We start from the raw sequence: 16,110 nt of genomic DNA, 5'->3' as shown, positions 1-16,110 counted from the left end.
CCAAACACGGTGATCTTACATTCCTGCTAAACCAACCAAACACAAAATATAACATTCTCAGTAATCCTATTATCTGATAATCTTTTATTCACACTAGTAATCTTACATTCCGTGAATCAAATACACCTTAAAAGCGACAGACCCCACACCAACCACAAATGACAAAACTCAAGCAACTTAAATCAATTTTATTAATCTCCTCCCCTGCTTTCAGACATCAAAAGTCAACATTGTAAAAACCCAAACTTAAAGTAAGGAATAACAGACTTAACAGGCCAAGGTAGACAGGCAGGCAGGCAGACAGTAGAATAGATTATACTTGTCTCAACGTCACATGATTGCACAACTTGACGTTCTCTGCTCACAGATGCCACACCTTCCACAGCCACATGATCCACCACAAGTTCCGCTGCACCAAAAGTTACCGCACCGCTTACACGATGACGATATATTGCGACCGTTGCATCCGCCGCAAGCACTGCTGCCGCACCCTTTACAACAACTCCAGCTATTGTAGTATCCGTATCCACCGCCACCCCTACAGCCCCCACCACACGACATGCTGCCGCACCCTTTGCAGGATGACCAAGACCAGTTGCCGCCCCCACTGCATCCTCCACAAGAAGAGCTGCCGCACCCTTTGCACGATGACCAAGACCAGTTGCCGCCGCCGCCGCTGCATCCTCCACAAGAAGAGCTGCCGCACCCTTTGCACGATGACCAAGACCAGTTGCCGCCGCCGCCGCTGCATCCTCCACAAGAAGAGCTGCCGCACCCTTTGCACGATGACCAAGACCTGTTGCACCCGCCACAAGAAGAGCTTCCGCACCCTTTGCACGTAGCCACGCCGGTGCAAGCGTTACAATTCCAGCTGATCCATCCATGACCGGAGCAGCCTTTGCAGCCACTGCCTCCACACCAGTTGCAACACATTTTCTTCCCACAGTTCTCATTGCACGTCGTCAGTGGGAAGGAAATGCACTTGCTCTGGATGCATGGACCTTCGGGATGCCACTTGTGGCATTCCTTGCAGAGTATCCACACTATCTTACTTGTTTCGGGCTTTTTGGTTTCGGGTTGCTTATCCTTTGGTTTGGTTTCAGGCTTTTTAATCTCAATGCTTTTGATGGCACTGCCAGCTTTGTACCTTATCTTGGTTTTGATACACTCGGGATCCCAGGATACCACCGTGATGGTCACTGTATTTGCCTTGTCATCATATTTCTGGTCCCTTATTTCTGTTCAATTACACCATTACACCACACTTGATCAGTTTTGCAAACTTATCCTTTATTTTTCTTTAAAACACTTAATTCTTAACCATTTATTTTAGAGTAAAATAACTTTTAGATGAATAGCAACAGTTAGTAAATTAATAGTCGATACTTATCATTTACGTAGCAAGTCTTATAAATCTAAAGTGATAAGACAACACATGTCATATGTATATAAGTGATGATATGAGACATATGATCATGTGTACATAAGTAATGATATGACATATGTCACATTATTACTTTAGACATATAATACCCGTCACATCTAGGGATACACATGTCACCTTATATATTTGGGGATAATTACAATAATACCCCGTTATATATTATTTTTTCAATTAAATCACTGTTTTTATTGAATAAAAATAATATTTTTTATTATTTCGGGTCGGGTTGTCGACCCGACCCGTGCACATCCCTAGTTGCATCAATAACAAATGTTAACCATCAGTCAACTAACTATTTATATCCAATCAGATTTATTTGATCCAAGTGAAACTTTGAGCGTCAAAATACTTCTAAAAAATAATAAAAACTACTTTTATTGAATACCAAAAATATTTTTTTTACATTATATCTTATATTTTATCTCGATTTATTTTTATATAGATCTGAATAGGTTCATGTTATTAATTTGATCGTGTATTGTAATAATTAAAAGTATTTTTTCCTCATGCATATAATATATACACGAACAAATCAAAATAATAGTAAAAGAGAAGAGACCCATCGGACTTGCCCGGGAATTTGCAGAGCACTTTCTTGACCTTCTTATAGCAGCGGTCGCAGTGGAGGTCAACTTTCAACACCATTGTTGTTGTCTACAACAATGCTATCATCAATAATTGCGATAATAAGAAGAAAAAGAAAAGGTGGTGTTATTGTACCATGTATCATCATCCGATACGAAATTAAACTCGTTTTCCGTAATAATTTATCTGATTATAAGGTAGTATATGTGAGTATATTTCTTAATTATTAACAACGAATCTACTTAATTTACGGGACACGCTAATATTTAGTATTGCAAATGAAATAAAAGGAGAATTAATGCTATATATATATATATAATATGAATATGAATCTTTTTTACACTGTTATTTTGAAAATGAAACATGACCCTAAGTTAGTATGTATAGATACAAAATTATGCGTATAATTTGGGGTTCATGAAGTTAATACGTATAGAGTACCTCTGCCATGGCGTCTTCAACAGGCTCCAAGTGAAACAGACAAATTAAGAGAGAGATTGGGAGTGTGGGCGTCCTTCAGTGTGGCCCTAATTAAGCTGCTACGTTTAGTGTCTTAAATAGAGAAAAAGACTTCGACGTGCTGTATGCATAGTCGACGACCAATCACATCCATCCGACCCTACATATGTCTTGTTTTAATTATCAAGATTGTCATTTTATGTAATGAAATGTTCAACCTTCGGTGTTGAATTTTCTCATGTCCAATTATTGGGTTCACATGTATATGTAAAACAGAATTGGTTGGATTGATTGACACACCGTACCTGTCGTCCAGTTGACGAACATAATCTTAACTTGATTTTTATTGGACATGGCAGCATCCATGTTTTGGTATGGGAATGGTATCTCAAGGTGGTCCATCTAAGTAATTTGTCGTGTGTTCCTCGAGTGGGTGTGGTTGACACATCCATGCATTATTCTAATCTCTGGTCTTTATAGTTTTGGATAATACAATATAACTAATTGGTATAATACTATTATCATTATTAATGTAAACTAAAATGGTGTGCTAATTAGAATATTAGTTAGCAGTTGTCCATCATGTACTAATAAATAGGGATCGACATATGATATTAAGTCAGGAACGAACTTCTTAAATTTTATGAAGAGATAAACTTAAATTTTATGAATGAAAATAAATTATTAATTAAAAATATAAAAAAATCTAAAATATATATTAATTTAAAATTTTTAAGAAAACGATGGTGTCTGTGCTCTTATATCCATCGTGCTAATAAACCTAGCTAGTTGCAAGTAATGGTGTATGGGGAGTTGTTCAAGAGAAGGCCATGTGTCGTGGCTAGGAGTGTTCAAATTCGGGTACCCAGGTCTTCAGGTAGTTGATTTGTCGGCTCGTGTCCCGACTCGGATGTTGTGGAAATCCGAATTTTGCGGGTACCTGTAATTCGGGTACTCGATACCCGAGTTTTTTTTTCATTTTCAAATTATTAATTTAAAAAAATACACAAATTTAAATGTTTGAAACTTTGAATTACATACTCCAACATCCGAACATAAAATTTAAAAGTTCGAAATACAAAATCTAATAATCCATAATATAAATAAAACAAAAAAATCATAGCTAACTAGGGTAAATATGAATTATGATAGACATCCAATTACTAAACTATCAAAACTTAATTCAATTATGATATTAAATTATAATCACAACCCATTTAAATAATTTAATTACCTAGACTTTAATTACCTAGACTATCAAAACTTAATCCAATTATAATTCAATTACAAATTAATCCAATTAAATTAATATCATATTTGATAGTCATAATCCAATTACTAAACTATCAAAATTTAATCCAATTACAAATAATATCAATATTTATACAAATTATCATGTTAATGGTTTAGTAATTGGATTATATATATATATATATAAACTAACCCGAGTATCCGGAAAACCTCAATTTTGTGATCGGGGTCCGACTCGGGAAATGTCTGGTCGGGTACCATAAAAATTACTCGATTTTTAAGGTTCGGGTCGACGGATCAGGTCAAGCGGGTCGAATATTTTTGCACACCCCCTAGTCGTGGCTTTGTTGCTTAGCTCAAAGGAGCTTTAAGATCTTATCTCGGGATGGGCTTTGACCCATTAGAGGTTTTCAATACCCTTTAAAGAGTCCAAGTTTCTAAATGGGTTATTAGTTTGATCTCGTGTGCGTGTTTATATATATATATATATATAAGATATACATTTTTTTATGTATTCGTAATGGCAATCACTTGCAATTGTGAAGGTTGGTCTTTTGATTGTTATACAGTAAGGAGAAGGCACTAACAGTTCTATGTTGCTACCATTCGCTCACTTTTCGATAACTATTTCGGTAGATTCATAGATGGAGGGCATGGAAGGAGGAAGCTCATATGGACCAACATGGATTTTTAACTGGTAACTTCAAACAATTTGATGCCTCAATTCATGCGATTGTTTGTGATCAAAGTCATGCAAAAGACATTTCGAAAACTTTCAAGCCATTACTATGATGATTATAGCTTATTTGCTGCAGTCTTTGCTGCAGCACAAGCTAGAGAAGCGCTAATGCGGAGACAAACGGCTTTAATTGTACACCACAAAGCGAACCCCTTAGCGACGAATAGAGTTGTGATCTGGTTGGTAGGTACAGAACATTTCTTCTTGCTGCGTTTTCTGCAAGAGTTGACTCATAGATATGTTGGTTTTATATTTATCATTGATAATATATTGTGTTCAGGGAAAATTGCAGGCTGGTTTGAGCATATGTATCATGTAAACCATCTTCAAGATACATGGAACTCGGAAAGTAGCTCTCCGTTTCCGCTCATTACAAAAGCGTCAATGCCGACTCGATGCAAGGCTGTGGCATTTGCAGGTAGAGTGTGGGTCACGAGGAATCCTATAAACAAGGATCAAGTAATTTGGTTCAGTATGGCGATGCCAACATCCTGGAGCAGCAACACAAAGGCATTTTGGTTATACATACGAATTCGATAATTAGGCTCTAAATGACAATAAATCACCTTGACGGCAGCTTCGACGATTACTCTGGTGCCGTCACCATGCAATGGAAGCTCGAAGAAGAGAAGCAAAGAGAGCGAAGTCCATAGGTCGAGTCACGTCAAGTTGTCAACGGTTACTCCTCCGTTACGGGTAGTTCACTGCATTGGGTGCGTTAAAATCTAGAGTTCCTTGTTCTTCATTTTCATTCACATTTGGAGTTGAATTAATTTATGCAGACATGGTTGTTTCTCGATCTGGTTGCCGAACTTGGACGATTATGAATGACGGTGATGTCGTATATCGGTTCAGCCCGATCCGAGTCATGAGCACCTCGTACCTGCGGAGGTTGATGGATCCTCAAACAAGCAAGCCAAGGTAATGAATTGCAGGGCACGGCGTTAAGAGCACTGTCATAATAAAATGACTAATAATAAAATGACAATAACATATTTTTTACCCTCAACTTTATCAGTTTAATCATTTTAACCCTTTAACTTACATTGCATTCTTTTTGACGCGTGGATTCCGATTAAAACGAAATTTTGGAGTATAAATTCGAACCAAAATAAAAATAAGGACCTAATTAAAAAAATATAGAGAGAGGGTACCATAGTAATTATCTATAAATTTATATATAAAAATTGTACTATTATCCTCGAGTCGGGTCAATTTGAAGATTTTTCACCCTCTACCTAAATCTGACCCCTCCCTATATAAAACCCAATTCAAAATCTGATCCGACTCAAATATTTTTAATAAAAAAAACACCGTTTGATCAAGTTGGATCGAATCAAAATCTATTAATTTCGAGTTAAATTATCATTCTAGGTGTACTTGAAATGTTCAGTTGAAGGATTTAAAGATTGTGGATCGAGAGGTGCAGGGAAGAGGTTGAGTTTTGACCGGATATGACCAAAACGGGCTGGTGATTTCAAATTATTTGGATTTGGGTTTAGCTTGTTTGCTTTTAAGGTAAAATTGGTCCAACAGGTTAGGCGGGTAAAAAATTAGCCTATTAGGTAATTTTAAAAATTAATTTAGGATCTACAGTAAATGTTATAATATAAGATAAATTCGTCACGCTCACATGACGAGTTTATTCAAATATTATTTTTTATTTAAACTCGTCACGATGAAGTGACGAATTCTAATAAAAATATAATTTTCATTAGATTTTGTCACGCCGGAGTAACAAGTTCCAAAAAAAAATATTTTATTAGAATTTGTCATATTCACGTGACGAGTTCAAAGTCACTATAACAAATATCGTAATTTTCAAAACAAAAAATCGGGTATAGTATTGGGCTAAATAATTAGCCCGCCTACTATATTGGGCCAAAATTGTCAAATTTTTTAGATTAATTTATTAGATTCGGATCTAACATCTGTATTGAGCCCAAACAAAATTTAATACCGATAAATGCCTTTAATTTTATTATATCTCAAAAAGTTAATTATATCATATTTCTCCAAACTATAATTCTCATTTTAAATTGATTTTTAAACTTTTGAATATTTCAATTCCATCCCCAAAATATGACTCTCATTCTAAATTAATACCTAAACTTTTAAACATTCTAATTTCATCCTTGAATTGTGACCCTCTTTCTAAATTGGTCCCCAAAATTTGAATATTCCAATTTCATCCTCAAATACATCCAAATATGTAATCAGTTTCAACCATAATTTAACCTAAATTTTATTTTATTTTTCAAACATGTAATAATATAACATGGCCTAACAATTTTATTAACAAGGGATGTGATTAGTATATACCCATAGTTTGGGATGAAATCAGAATGTTCAAAATGTTTGAGGACCAGATTAGAAATAAGATCATAGTTCGGGGATGAGATTGAAATGTTCAAAAGTTTGAGGACTAATTTAGAATGATAGTCATAGTTTAGGGATAAAATTGAAAGATTTAAAAGTTTAGAGACTAATTTAGAATGAGAGTTATACTTTAAGGTCATGTGATGCAATTAACTATATCTCAAATATAATAATTTACGATTGTGATCGTAAATCTTTATTGTAATTTAAGATATTTTTATTTTAAATAAAATTAATTGTTTCTATAAAAAAAATAATCTAAAGTAAGAGTAGATAAAAAATTAAATAACATCTAAAATAGGGAAGAAAAAGGAAATAATGCAAACAAATGGTAGAAATCATAATCGATGACAGTAATTAAATTATTTAATTGACATATATGAAACCATCAAAATAACTCATTAATATGCTACGCAACAACCTTTCTTTCCTTTTAATTATAAGAAAATAATTTCAGTGACCGAAAATGTCTTATAATATACGATTTTAACCAACTTTTTTTTGGATTTACGAAAATGACCAATAAATTCGCAACGCGAACTCCAATTTCGCAACACAGGTTCCAAAATCGCAACGCGAATAGGTAAATCGCAACGTGATTTTCTAAATTCGCAACGCGAATAGATGAATCGCAACGCGAATATGTAAATCACAACGATAATATGTAAATCGCAAAAAGAAATATGAAAAGCGCGTTACGAATTCGAAAATCGCGTTGCGATAATACTGTTTATATTGCGATAGTACTGTTTACCTATATCGGTAATTAGCGTTGTGAATTTGAAAATCGCATTGCGATAGCACTGTTTACATTGCAATAGTACTGTTTACATTGCGATAGTATTGTTTACCTATATCGGTAATTAGCGTTGCGAATTTGAAAATCGTATTGCGATAGTACTGTTTACCTATATCGGTAATTAGCGTTGCGAATTTGAAAATTGCATTGCGATAGTATTGTTTACCTATATCAGTAATTACCGTTGCGAATTTGAAAATCGCGTTGCGAATTTGAAAAATTGCATTGAGAATTTGGAAAATTACGTTGCGAATTTGAAAATTGCATTGCGAATTTGGAAAATCGCGTTGCGATTTCCGAAACTGAGTTACGAATTTGAAAACTGTGTTGCGAAATTGGAGTTTGAGTTGCGAATTTGTTGGTTATTTTCGTAAATCCAAAAAAATTGGTTAAAATCGTATATTATAAAGTATTTTCAGTCATTGAAGTTATTTTCTATTTTATTATTTCTTTACACGTTTTCTTTTCTTTTGGATGCTTAATTGCATAACCTACCATTACAAACATTATTATCTTATTATCGGTAAGGGACGGAGTCAGGATTTTAAGTTGAGAGACAAACTTAAACTTATAAAATTTTAAGAAATGAAAATAAACTTTTAATAAAAAATCCATAGAAAAAATATAAAATATATATTGATTTTAGAGTTTTAGTGAGACAACCGTACCACCCACTCCCTCAATCCATCCTGTTATTGGTACTTGATTATTAGGTAGCTCAACCAGTTTCTTACTTTCATTTTTAATCTATTAGTTGATAGCACATATTTAATATATATTTTTTATTAATTTGGGGTAAGTGCAAGATAATATATGTTCAAAGATAGTTCTTAATCATTTGATATTATACGCTCACACCTTTGATATTCCTAGTGCTTGAACTCGAAACCTCAAAGAAAAACAACAATTCCTTTATCACTGAGGTCGTTTGGTTCGTGCACATATTCAATATTTTTTAGGGTAAAGTATAGTAATGGTCATTGAACATTTCTGAAGCTTGCATTTAGGTCCCCCAACTTTTAAAACTTAAAATATGGTCCCCCAACATTTATTCCGTTTGCAATATGGTCCCCCAACTTAAACTACTGTTAGAAAATTAGGGTAAATAATATAAACGGTCATTGAACTTTTCAAGCACTTGAATTTAGGTCTCCTAACTTTTAAAACTTACAAAACAACCCTCAATTTCATTCTAAACCCCAATTTCCAAAGTAATTCAATTTCATTATAAACCCTAAATTCCAAAATAATTCAATTAAATTTTAAACCCCAAATTCTAAAATAATTCAATTAAATTTTAAACCCCAAATTCTAAAATACTTCAATTTAAGGTTTAGAATGTAATTGAATTATTTTGGAATTTAGGATTTATAATGAAATTAAGGTGTTTTGAAATTTTGAACATGAATTTACTATTTGACAATATTTATTTCAATATAAATTTGAGGTTTATTTAACTGTTTATATCAATTTTGAATAACAATATGTATTGATTAAACATCCCGAATAGCAAAATGTAAGCACTCTATTCGGTATTTCAACTTCCCATAAACTCTGCTCATTTCTTCAACTTTTGACTATATGAAATTCGGAACACTCATTTGGAGCATTATGATTTAAGTACCACTATGTTCTTGCATGCTATTTTTTTATCAGATTTGAGTACCTAACCCTTCAGTGCTTTACAGTGCGATCATTTATGATTCGCCTGAATTTTCTTATACAGTGATCATTTATGATTTAGTAGAATCAATGGTTTAGAATGAAATTGAATTACTTTGGAAATTGGGGTTTAGAATAAAATTGAGGACTGTTTTGCAAGTTTTAAAAGTTGGGACACCTAAATTCAAGTGCCTGAAAAGTTCAATGACCGTTTATATAATTTACCCTAATTTTCTAACAGTAGTTTAAGTTAGGGGACCATATTGCAAACGGAATAAATGTTGGGGGACTGTATTGTAAGTTTTAAAAGTTGGGGGACCTAAATGCAAGCTTCAGAAATGTTCAGTGACCATTACTATACTTTACCCTATTTTTTATTAAGATTGGTGATGAATTAGTGGTCAAATTATATTATTAGTCCCCTGCTAAATGTAAGTTAAGAATTCATCTCCATATTTTAATTGACGTAATAACAAAATTACCCCCAACGTTTGCACAAATAGTCACTTTGCTCCTATTCTTTTTTTCTTTGAGTATTTTAGACCCTAATATTTTATTTTGGAGTAAAATACCCCATGGTTAGATGAAAATCGTTAATTGACTAACGATTAATACTTTCTATTGACGTGACAGACCCACATGTGATGTCACATTAGAAATTTTTTAAGGCAAAGTGTAATTGTAATTAATTACATATATATAATTATAAAAATATATTTAAAAAATAATTTAAAAATAATTTTTTAATGACATGGCATCACATGTGGACCTTCCACGTCAATAGAAATCGTTGACTGTTAGTCAACTAACGATTTTCATTCAACCTGGAGCATTTTACTCAAAAATAAAATATTGGGTTTAAAATGATTAAAAAAAAGATGGGACAAAATGACTATTTCTACAAACGTTGTGGGGTAATTTTTTTATTATACCATTGTAGTTTAGTTCTTATTTAATATTTTGTTGAAGGAGTCAATCAAATAAAAAATAATATTTTTTTCTTATTTGTTTTTTAAAAATATATTTGATAGTATAAAATGAAAATGATAGTATAAAATTCTTTCCATAAAGATATAAAAGAAATAGGTAGATAAAATGTAAATACAGGGACTGAATCATAATTTTCCCATAAGAAGAGGTCAAAACTGAAACGCGCAAACGCAGACACAACGGCAACGTTTAAACGAATCAAAAAACAAAAGCTGCCAACGTTGAAAACTTGAAAGGCTCTCTCCCTTTTCTTTCAATTGACTCAAGGCCGAAGATCAAAGCATAATTTCTCTTCTTCTTCTTCCCCGTTTTCGTCATTTGCGAATCTTTACGAAAGAAAAAAAGTCCCCAAATTTATTCTTTAGCTTATCATACATATACGTGTCTCGGTAGCTGCTGTTTTTGATCTTATCTTCCTCTTCAATTTTGAAACTTGATACTGTTTGAGCTCTTAATTTAGCACATAACACTGGGAACTGCTTTAGTTCTAGATAAATGATAAGTAATCGAGTTTGATTGACTTTTTATATCAATTTAGCAGCGGCCCTTGTGTATTTTCAAACGATCTTAGCTTGGGAGAGTCGTGTATTTCTTTCTTTCTTTCTTTCTCCCAGACATTGAAGAAATATAGCTACTTTGGAAGAAGTGGAATATTCCTAGGCATTGTTCTTTCTTGGGTGTTCTTTTGTTTTTATCAATGACTGAGATACAGTGTTGATTGCCTGTCGGTGGGTGGGTTTTGTTTCTTAATAAAATTAAATATTATCGATCAAGGCTAAAGTTTGATTGGGTTGAGGGAACCTATAGAGGGAAAAAGATCCCAAAATGAAGCTTATCGTGGGCGTAATGGAAGCTAGAAACATACCCGCCATGGATATAAATGGGTTCAGTGATCCCTACGTGAAGCTTCAGCTTGGAAAACAGAGGTACAAAACCAAAGTGGTGAAGAAGACATTGAATCCGATTTGGGGTGAGGAATTTAGTTTCAAGGTGGAGGATTTGAATGAGGAGCTGCTAATCTCTGTCTTGGACGAGGATAAGTACTTCAATGATGATTTTGTTGGGCACCTTAAAGTCCCCGTTTCCCAGGTTTTCGATGCTCATAACAAATCTCTTGGCACCGCTTGGTATGCACTTCACCCTAAGAACAAGAAGTTGAAGAACAAGGATTGTGGTATGTTTTCTTTTTTGCTTTCTATTATTTGCACCTTTCATTTCTCAGCATCTGCCAAAAAAACCCTTTTTTTATATGAGGATCATTGTACAAATGCCACTTTTGGTCATCCCCCCCCCCCCACACAAAAGTATTTATCTAAGTAGTTTGAATCTAGGGTACAAAGATTCCAGTCTTGAAATACATGTTTCAATTGGTATTGGTTATATACTGTCTGCTTGAATCTTTACCTATATACTTTTGTTTCAATTTTGGTTGTAGGTGAAATACTTTTGAGTATCTATTTTTCCCTAAACAATTTGAATTTTAACGGTGATCCTGCACCGACATTTAGGAAGCATGAAGACATGGCTAGTAATGATCTTTCTAGGTCTTTTAGTGGTTCATCGAACTCGTCTTCTCCGCCGAGACAAGATGATAATATGTCTTCCAAGGAAGAGAAATCATCTGCACAGAAATCCCTAGCAGGTCGAATCACTCAAATGTTTAATAGAAATGTTGACACTGCTTCTACTACATCCAGTAGGGGTACTGATTTGACAGAGATACCTGAAATTTGGAGTGCTGATATTGTCGATAACAAGTCTGATGATGAGTCATCTTCTTTTGAGGAAGCGGTTGAAGCGCTGTGCTCGAGAGATCAGGGGAGCGAAGTTCCAAGTAATTTACCTGGAGGAGTGCTTCTAGACCAATTGTATGTGATTGCACCGAAAGAACTAAACTCTCTGCTTTTCTCACCTGATTCAAATTTTCCTAGGTCAGTAGCAGAGTTGCAGGGATCTACTGATCTACAATTTGGACCTTGGAAATTTGAGAATGGTGGTGAGAGCTTGCAAAGAATTTATTCGTACATCAGGGCTCCGACCAAATTAATTAAAGCTGTGAAAGCCACCGAAGAGCACACATATATAAAAGCTGATGGGAAGACTTTTGCTGTTTTATCAGTCGTGAGCACTCCCGATGTTATGTACGGGAGCACCTTCAAAACCGAAGTGCTGTACTGCATTACTCCTGGGCCTGAGCTTCCATCTGGAGAACAATCGTCCCATTTGGTGATTTCATGGAGAACGAACTTCTTGCAGAGCACCATGATGAAAGGTATTATAGAAAATGGAACCCGACAGGGTTTAAGGGAAAGCTTTGAGCATTTCACTACTCTACTGGAGCAGACTATTAAGCCAGTTGATCCAAAGGATCTCGGGTTGAACAAAGAACAGCTTTTGGGATCATTGCAGGCTGAACCTCAGTCAGATTGGAAGTTGGCAGTCCAGTACTTGGCTAATTTTACCATAGCTTCCACAGTTTTGATGAGCTTATATGTAATAGTCCATATCTGCCTAGTTGGACCTAGTACAATTCAAGGACTCGAGTTCGTTGGGCTTGACTTGCCTGATTCAATTGGTGAATTGATTGTGTGTGCTGTTTTGGTTCTTCAAGGTGAAAGGGTGCTACAGTTAATCTCACGCTATGTCCATGCCAGAGCACAGAAAGGTAATTTTTACATTTAATAACTACTCTGCCCAGCCCATGAGAAGAGTTGCCATGTCTTGTTTCTTGTGTCTCGGCCTTTGATTTCCTTTTTCTTTTGTGTCTCTAACAATAGGGAGTGATCATGGAGTGAAAGCGCAAGGGGATGGATGGTTACTAACAGTTGCATTGATCGAGGGGAGTAATTTAGCCGCTGTAGATTCCAGCGGCTTTTGTGATCCATATGTGGTGTTCACGTGCAATGGGAAAACTAGAACCAGCTCAATCAAGTACCAGAAATCTGCACCCCAGTGGAATGGTGAATTCAACATTGCTCTGTCTATGTTTGGGTTCAGTGTACATGTTTGCAGCTGCACTAGCGTAGTTTTGAATAATGAGTCACTTTAATCATTTCTCGAGTATTGCTTTTTGCAGAAATATTTGAATTCGATGCTATGAAAGAACCTCCTTCCGTATTGGACGTAGAAGTTTTTGATTTTGACGGGCCTTTTGATGAACCTACATCTTTGGGACGTGCTGAGGTTAATTTTGTAAGATCTAATATATCTGATCTAGCTGATGTGTGGGTTCCTCTGCAAGGTAAGTTGGCTCAGGCATGCCAGTCTAAGTTGCACTTGAGAATTTTTGTGGAAAATACGAGAGGTGGAAATGTAGTTGCAGAGTACTTAAAAAAGATGGAGAAAGAAGTGGGGAAGAAGGTAAATAGATAGTTGTTCTTCTTTTAGCTTCAATCGACCAAGAATAAAATATTGTTGTCCATTCTTGTTATTTACTTTAGGCCAAATGTTCTATTTTGCAGATAAATGTGAGGTCCCCTCAAACAAATTCAACCTTTCAGAAACTCTTCGGGCTTCCTCCAGAGGAATTTCTCATCAACGATTTTACCTGTCATTTGAAACGGAGAATGCCTCTGCAGGTTCTGTTTTGTCTAGCTACATAATATTTTGTAAAGCTCACTTTTGTTATGTTTACTATGAGTAATTAATATTACTGTGTTTGCCCCTTTTTGTTAATCTGACGTAGCATCTATGCAGGGTCGCTTGTTTTTATCACCAAGAATAATTGGGTTTCATGCCAATTTATTCGGCCACCGGACAAAATTCTTCTTCCTTTGGGAAGACATTGAAGATATTCAAGTTTTCCCACCTACTCTGGCATCAATGGGCAGTCCAGTTATTGTTGTGACTCTCCGTCCAGGAAGAGGAATGGATGCTAGACACGGTGCAAAGACTCAAGACGAGGAAGGCCGGCTAAAGTTTCATTTTCAGTCTTTTGTATCTTTCAACATAGCTCATCGGTAAAAGAGCATTCTATCTTCTGTGATTTCTGTTTTTATTTAGTTTATGCTTTTCTGTATCTTTTGATATGTTTATTAATTTTCATTTTTTTGTTGTCTAGAACAATCATGGCTTTATGGAAAGCCAGAGCCTTGAGCCCAGAGCAGAAAGTGCAAATAGCTGAAGAAGAGTCCGAGTCAAAAGGCCTCCAATCTGATGAAAGTGGATCTTTCTTAGTCCTCGAGGACGTCTCTATGTCTGAGGTTTATTCGCGTTCTCTTCCTATTCCCGTAAGTCCTTCACATCTCTCCCTATGTGAACCTATGGAACTAGTTTCTCGCATCATACAGCTCGACCACTGCCAGTCCTTTTGTTAAATCTTATTAATGGAGTCCTAATATGTAAATGTAGCATATGACCCTTCATATACATGTTTTTTAGATATATTTTCTGTGATCAGATGGTGATTGTTTTATTGGTGATTCAGATCGGTTTCGTCATGGACTTATTCAGTGGTGGTGAATTGGAATATAAAGCTATGAAGAGAGCCGGCGGTCTCAACTATTCTTGCACTCCATGGGAATCAGAAAAGCCTGATGTGTACGAGAGGCAAGTATATTACAGATTCGATAAGCATGTATCCGGCTATAGAGGAGAGGTGACTAGTACGCAGCAGAAATCCCTACTTCCCGACAAAAACGGCTGGCTTATCGAAGAAGTTATGACTCTCCACGGTGTTCCACTCGGGGACCATTTCAATGTATGAATACCACGGAGAACAATTTATCGGTTTTATCTTCAAGTGTGAGGCTTCCTCGTTATTGACCCAATTTTGAACTTTCAATATTTTTCAGCTTCACCTTAGATACCATATCGAGGACTTACACTCAAGAGCAAAGGGATGCCAGGTGCGAGTATTTTTCGGAATCGCGTGGTTGAAAAGCACAAAGCATGAAAAACGGATTGCCAATAACATCTTCTCGAATCTAGAAGGTCGCCTGAAGGTGATATTTGGTGTCGTTGAGAAGGAATATACCTCAAGATAGTATGTGACTGGCATTGCTGATACAATTTCCGATTGACTGCATTCTTTGGTTTGTTTTCTTCGGTGCGTATTACGTTTGTGAAAATTAGATTTATCCAGATTTGCAGCACAGCTGTGATCTGCACGAGTATCTCACTCAAAGTTGAACCGAAACTTTTGCTCGAAAGCGAATGCGAAAACTGCTGGTTGACAGCTTACTCGGCTTTAACTTGTTTTTAGAATGTAGCAGAGTTTAATGCTAGTAGCGACCGAATCCCCTCGTCGAAGCAGCCTTTTAAAGTTACGGCCTTCATAAAATCTAGGTGTGTTATGGCTGCTTTAACCAGAACCCGGCCGGAGATACGCCTCCGTTGTTCTTTGAACTGTTTTTGTAAGATTATTGATTATCATTGTATTCTAAAAACCGGAACGGAATTGCGAAGAGCAACCGATAACTGTTGTTTATTGACGAGCTGCTGTAATCATAATTTAAATGCATAACGGAAGAAGAAGTTATTCTTTTTGCAGTGTAAATTAGTCAAATGGATGGAGGTGTAGGATTAGTATACTGATGCATATGGTGGTTGGTAAGTACAATTATCGACGTCCAATCAGAACATGTCACGTGTCATTTTATCGAACCGGGACGGGTTTGGTTTTTTTTTTAATCACTACTGAGCTTAAGGTGCCCATGATGCAAGTCTGTAAACCCAAAGTTTCGAACTTTATTCGTTTATCCGCAGTTACTCCATATGATATAAAATAAATCCAATTCCCATAAATAAAATTGATTGAACTCTATAAAATTACGAAACAGAGAAAGAAAACACCGGGAATAA

The 16,110-nt window shown here is 35.5% G+C and overlaps 2 protein-coding genes across 2 annotated transcripts; one reads left to right on the top strand and one right to left on the bottom strand.

Annotated features, from left to right (window-relative positions):
• Positions 1 to 224: 224 nt before the first annotated feature.
• On the bottom strand, positions 225 to 884 carry LOC120151831 (antifreeze protein Maxi-like). The gene has a single exon (XM_039164171.1). It carries the CDS (start codon positions 882 to 884, stop codon positions 225 to 227), a length of 660 nt encoding a protein of 219 aa, XP_039020102.1.
• A 10,088-nt stretch (positions 885 to 10,972) lies between these two features.
• On the top strand, positions 10,973 to 15,737 carry LOC120151787 (C2 and GRAM domain-containing protein At1g03370-like). Its single transcript, XM_039164142.1, has 9 exons — positions 10,973 to 11,482; positions 11,744 to 12,973; positions 13,086 to 13,268; positions 13,385 to 13,668; positions 13,770 to 13,886; positions 14,005 to 14,267; positions 14,369 to 14,537; positions 14,735 to 15,007; positions 15,102 to 15,737. Exons 1-9 carry the CDS (start codon positions 11,134 to 11,136, stop codon positions 15,291 to 15,293), a joined length of 3,060 nt encoding a protein of 1,019 aa, XP_039020073.1. The 5' UTR covers positions 10,973 to 11,133; the 3' UTR covers positions 15,294 to 15,737.
• Positions 15,738 to 16,110: the final 373 nt, after the last annotated feature.

The sequence above is a fragment of the Hibiscus syriacus genome, unplaced genomic scaffold, assembly GCF_006381635.1.
Source record: "Hibiscus syriacus cultivar Baekdansim isolate YM2019G1 unplaced genomic scaffold, ASM638163v2 tig00111069_pilon, whole genome shotgun sequence".
In the NCBI taxonomy this organism is placed as follows: domain Eukaryota; kingdom Viridiplantae; phylum Streptophyta; class Magnoliopsida; order Malvales; family Malvaceae; genus Hibiscus; species Hibiscus syriacus.
This window is presented reverse-complemented; position numbering and strand designations above follow the sequence as displayed.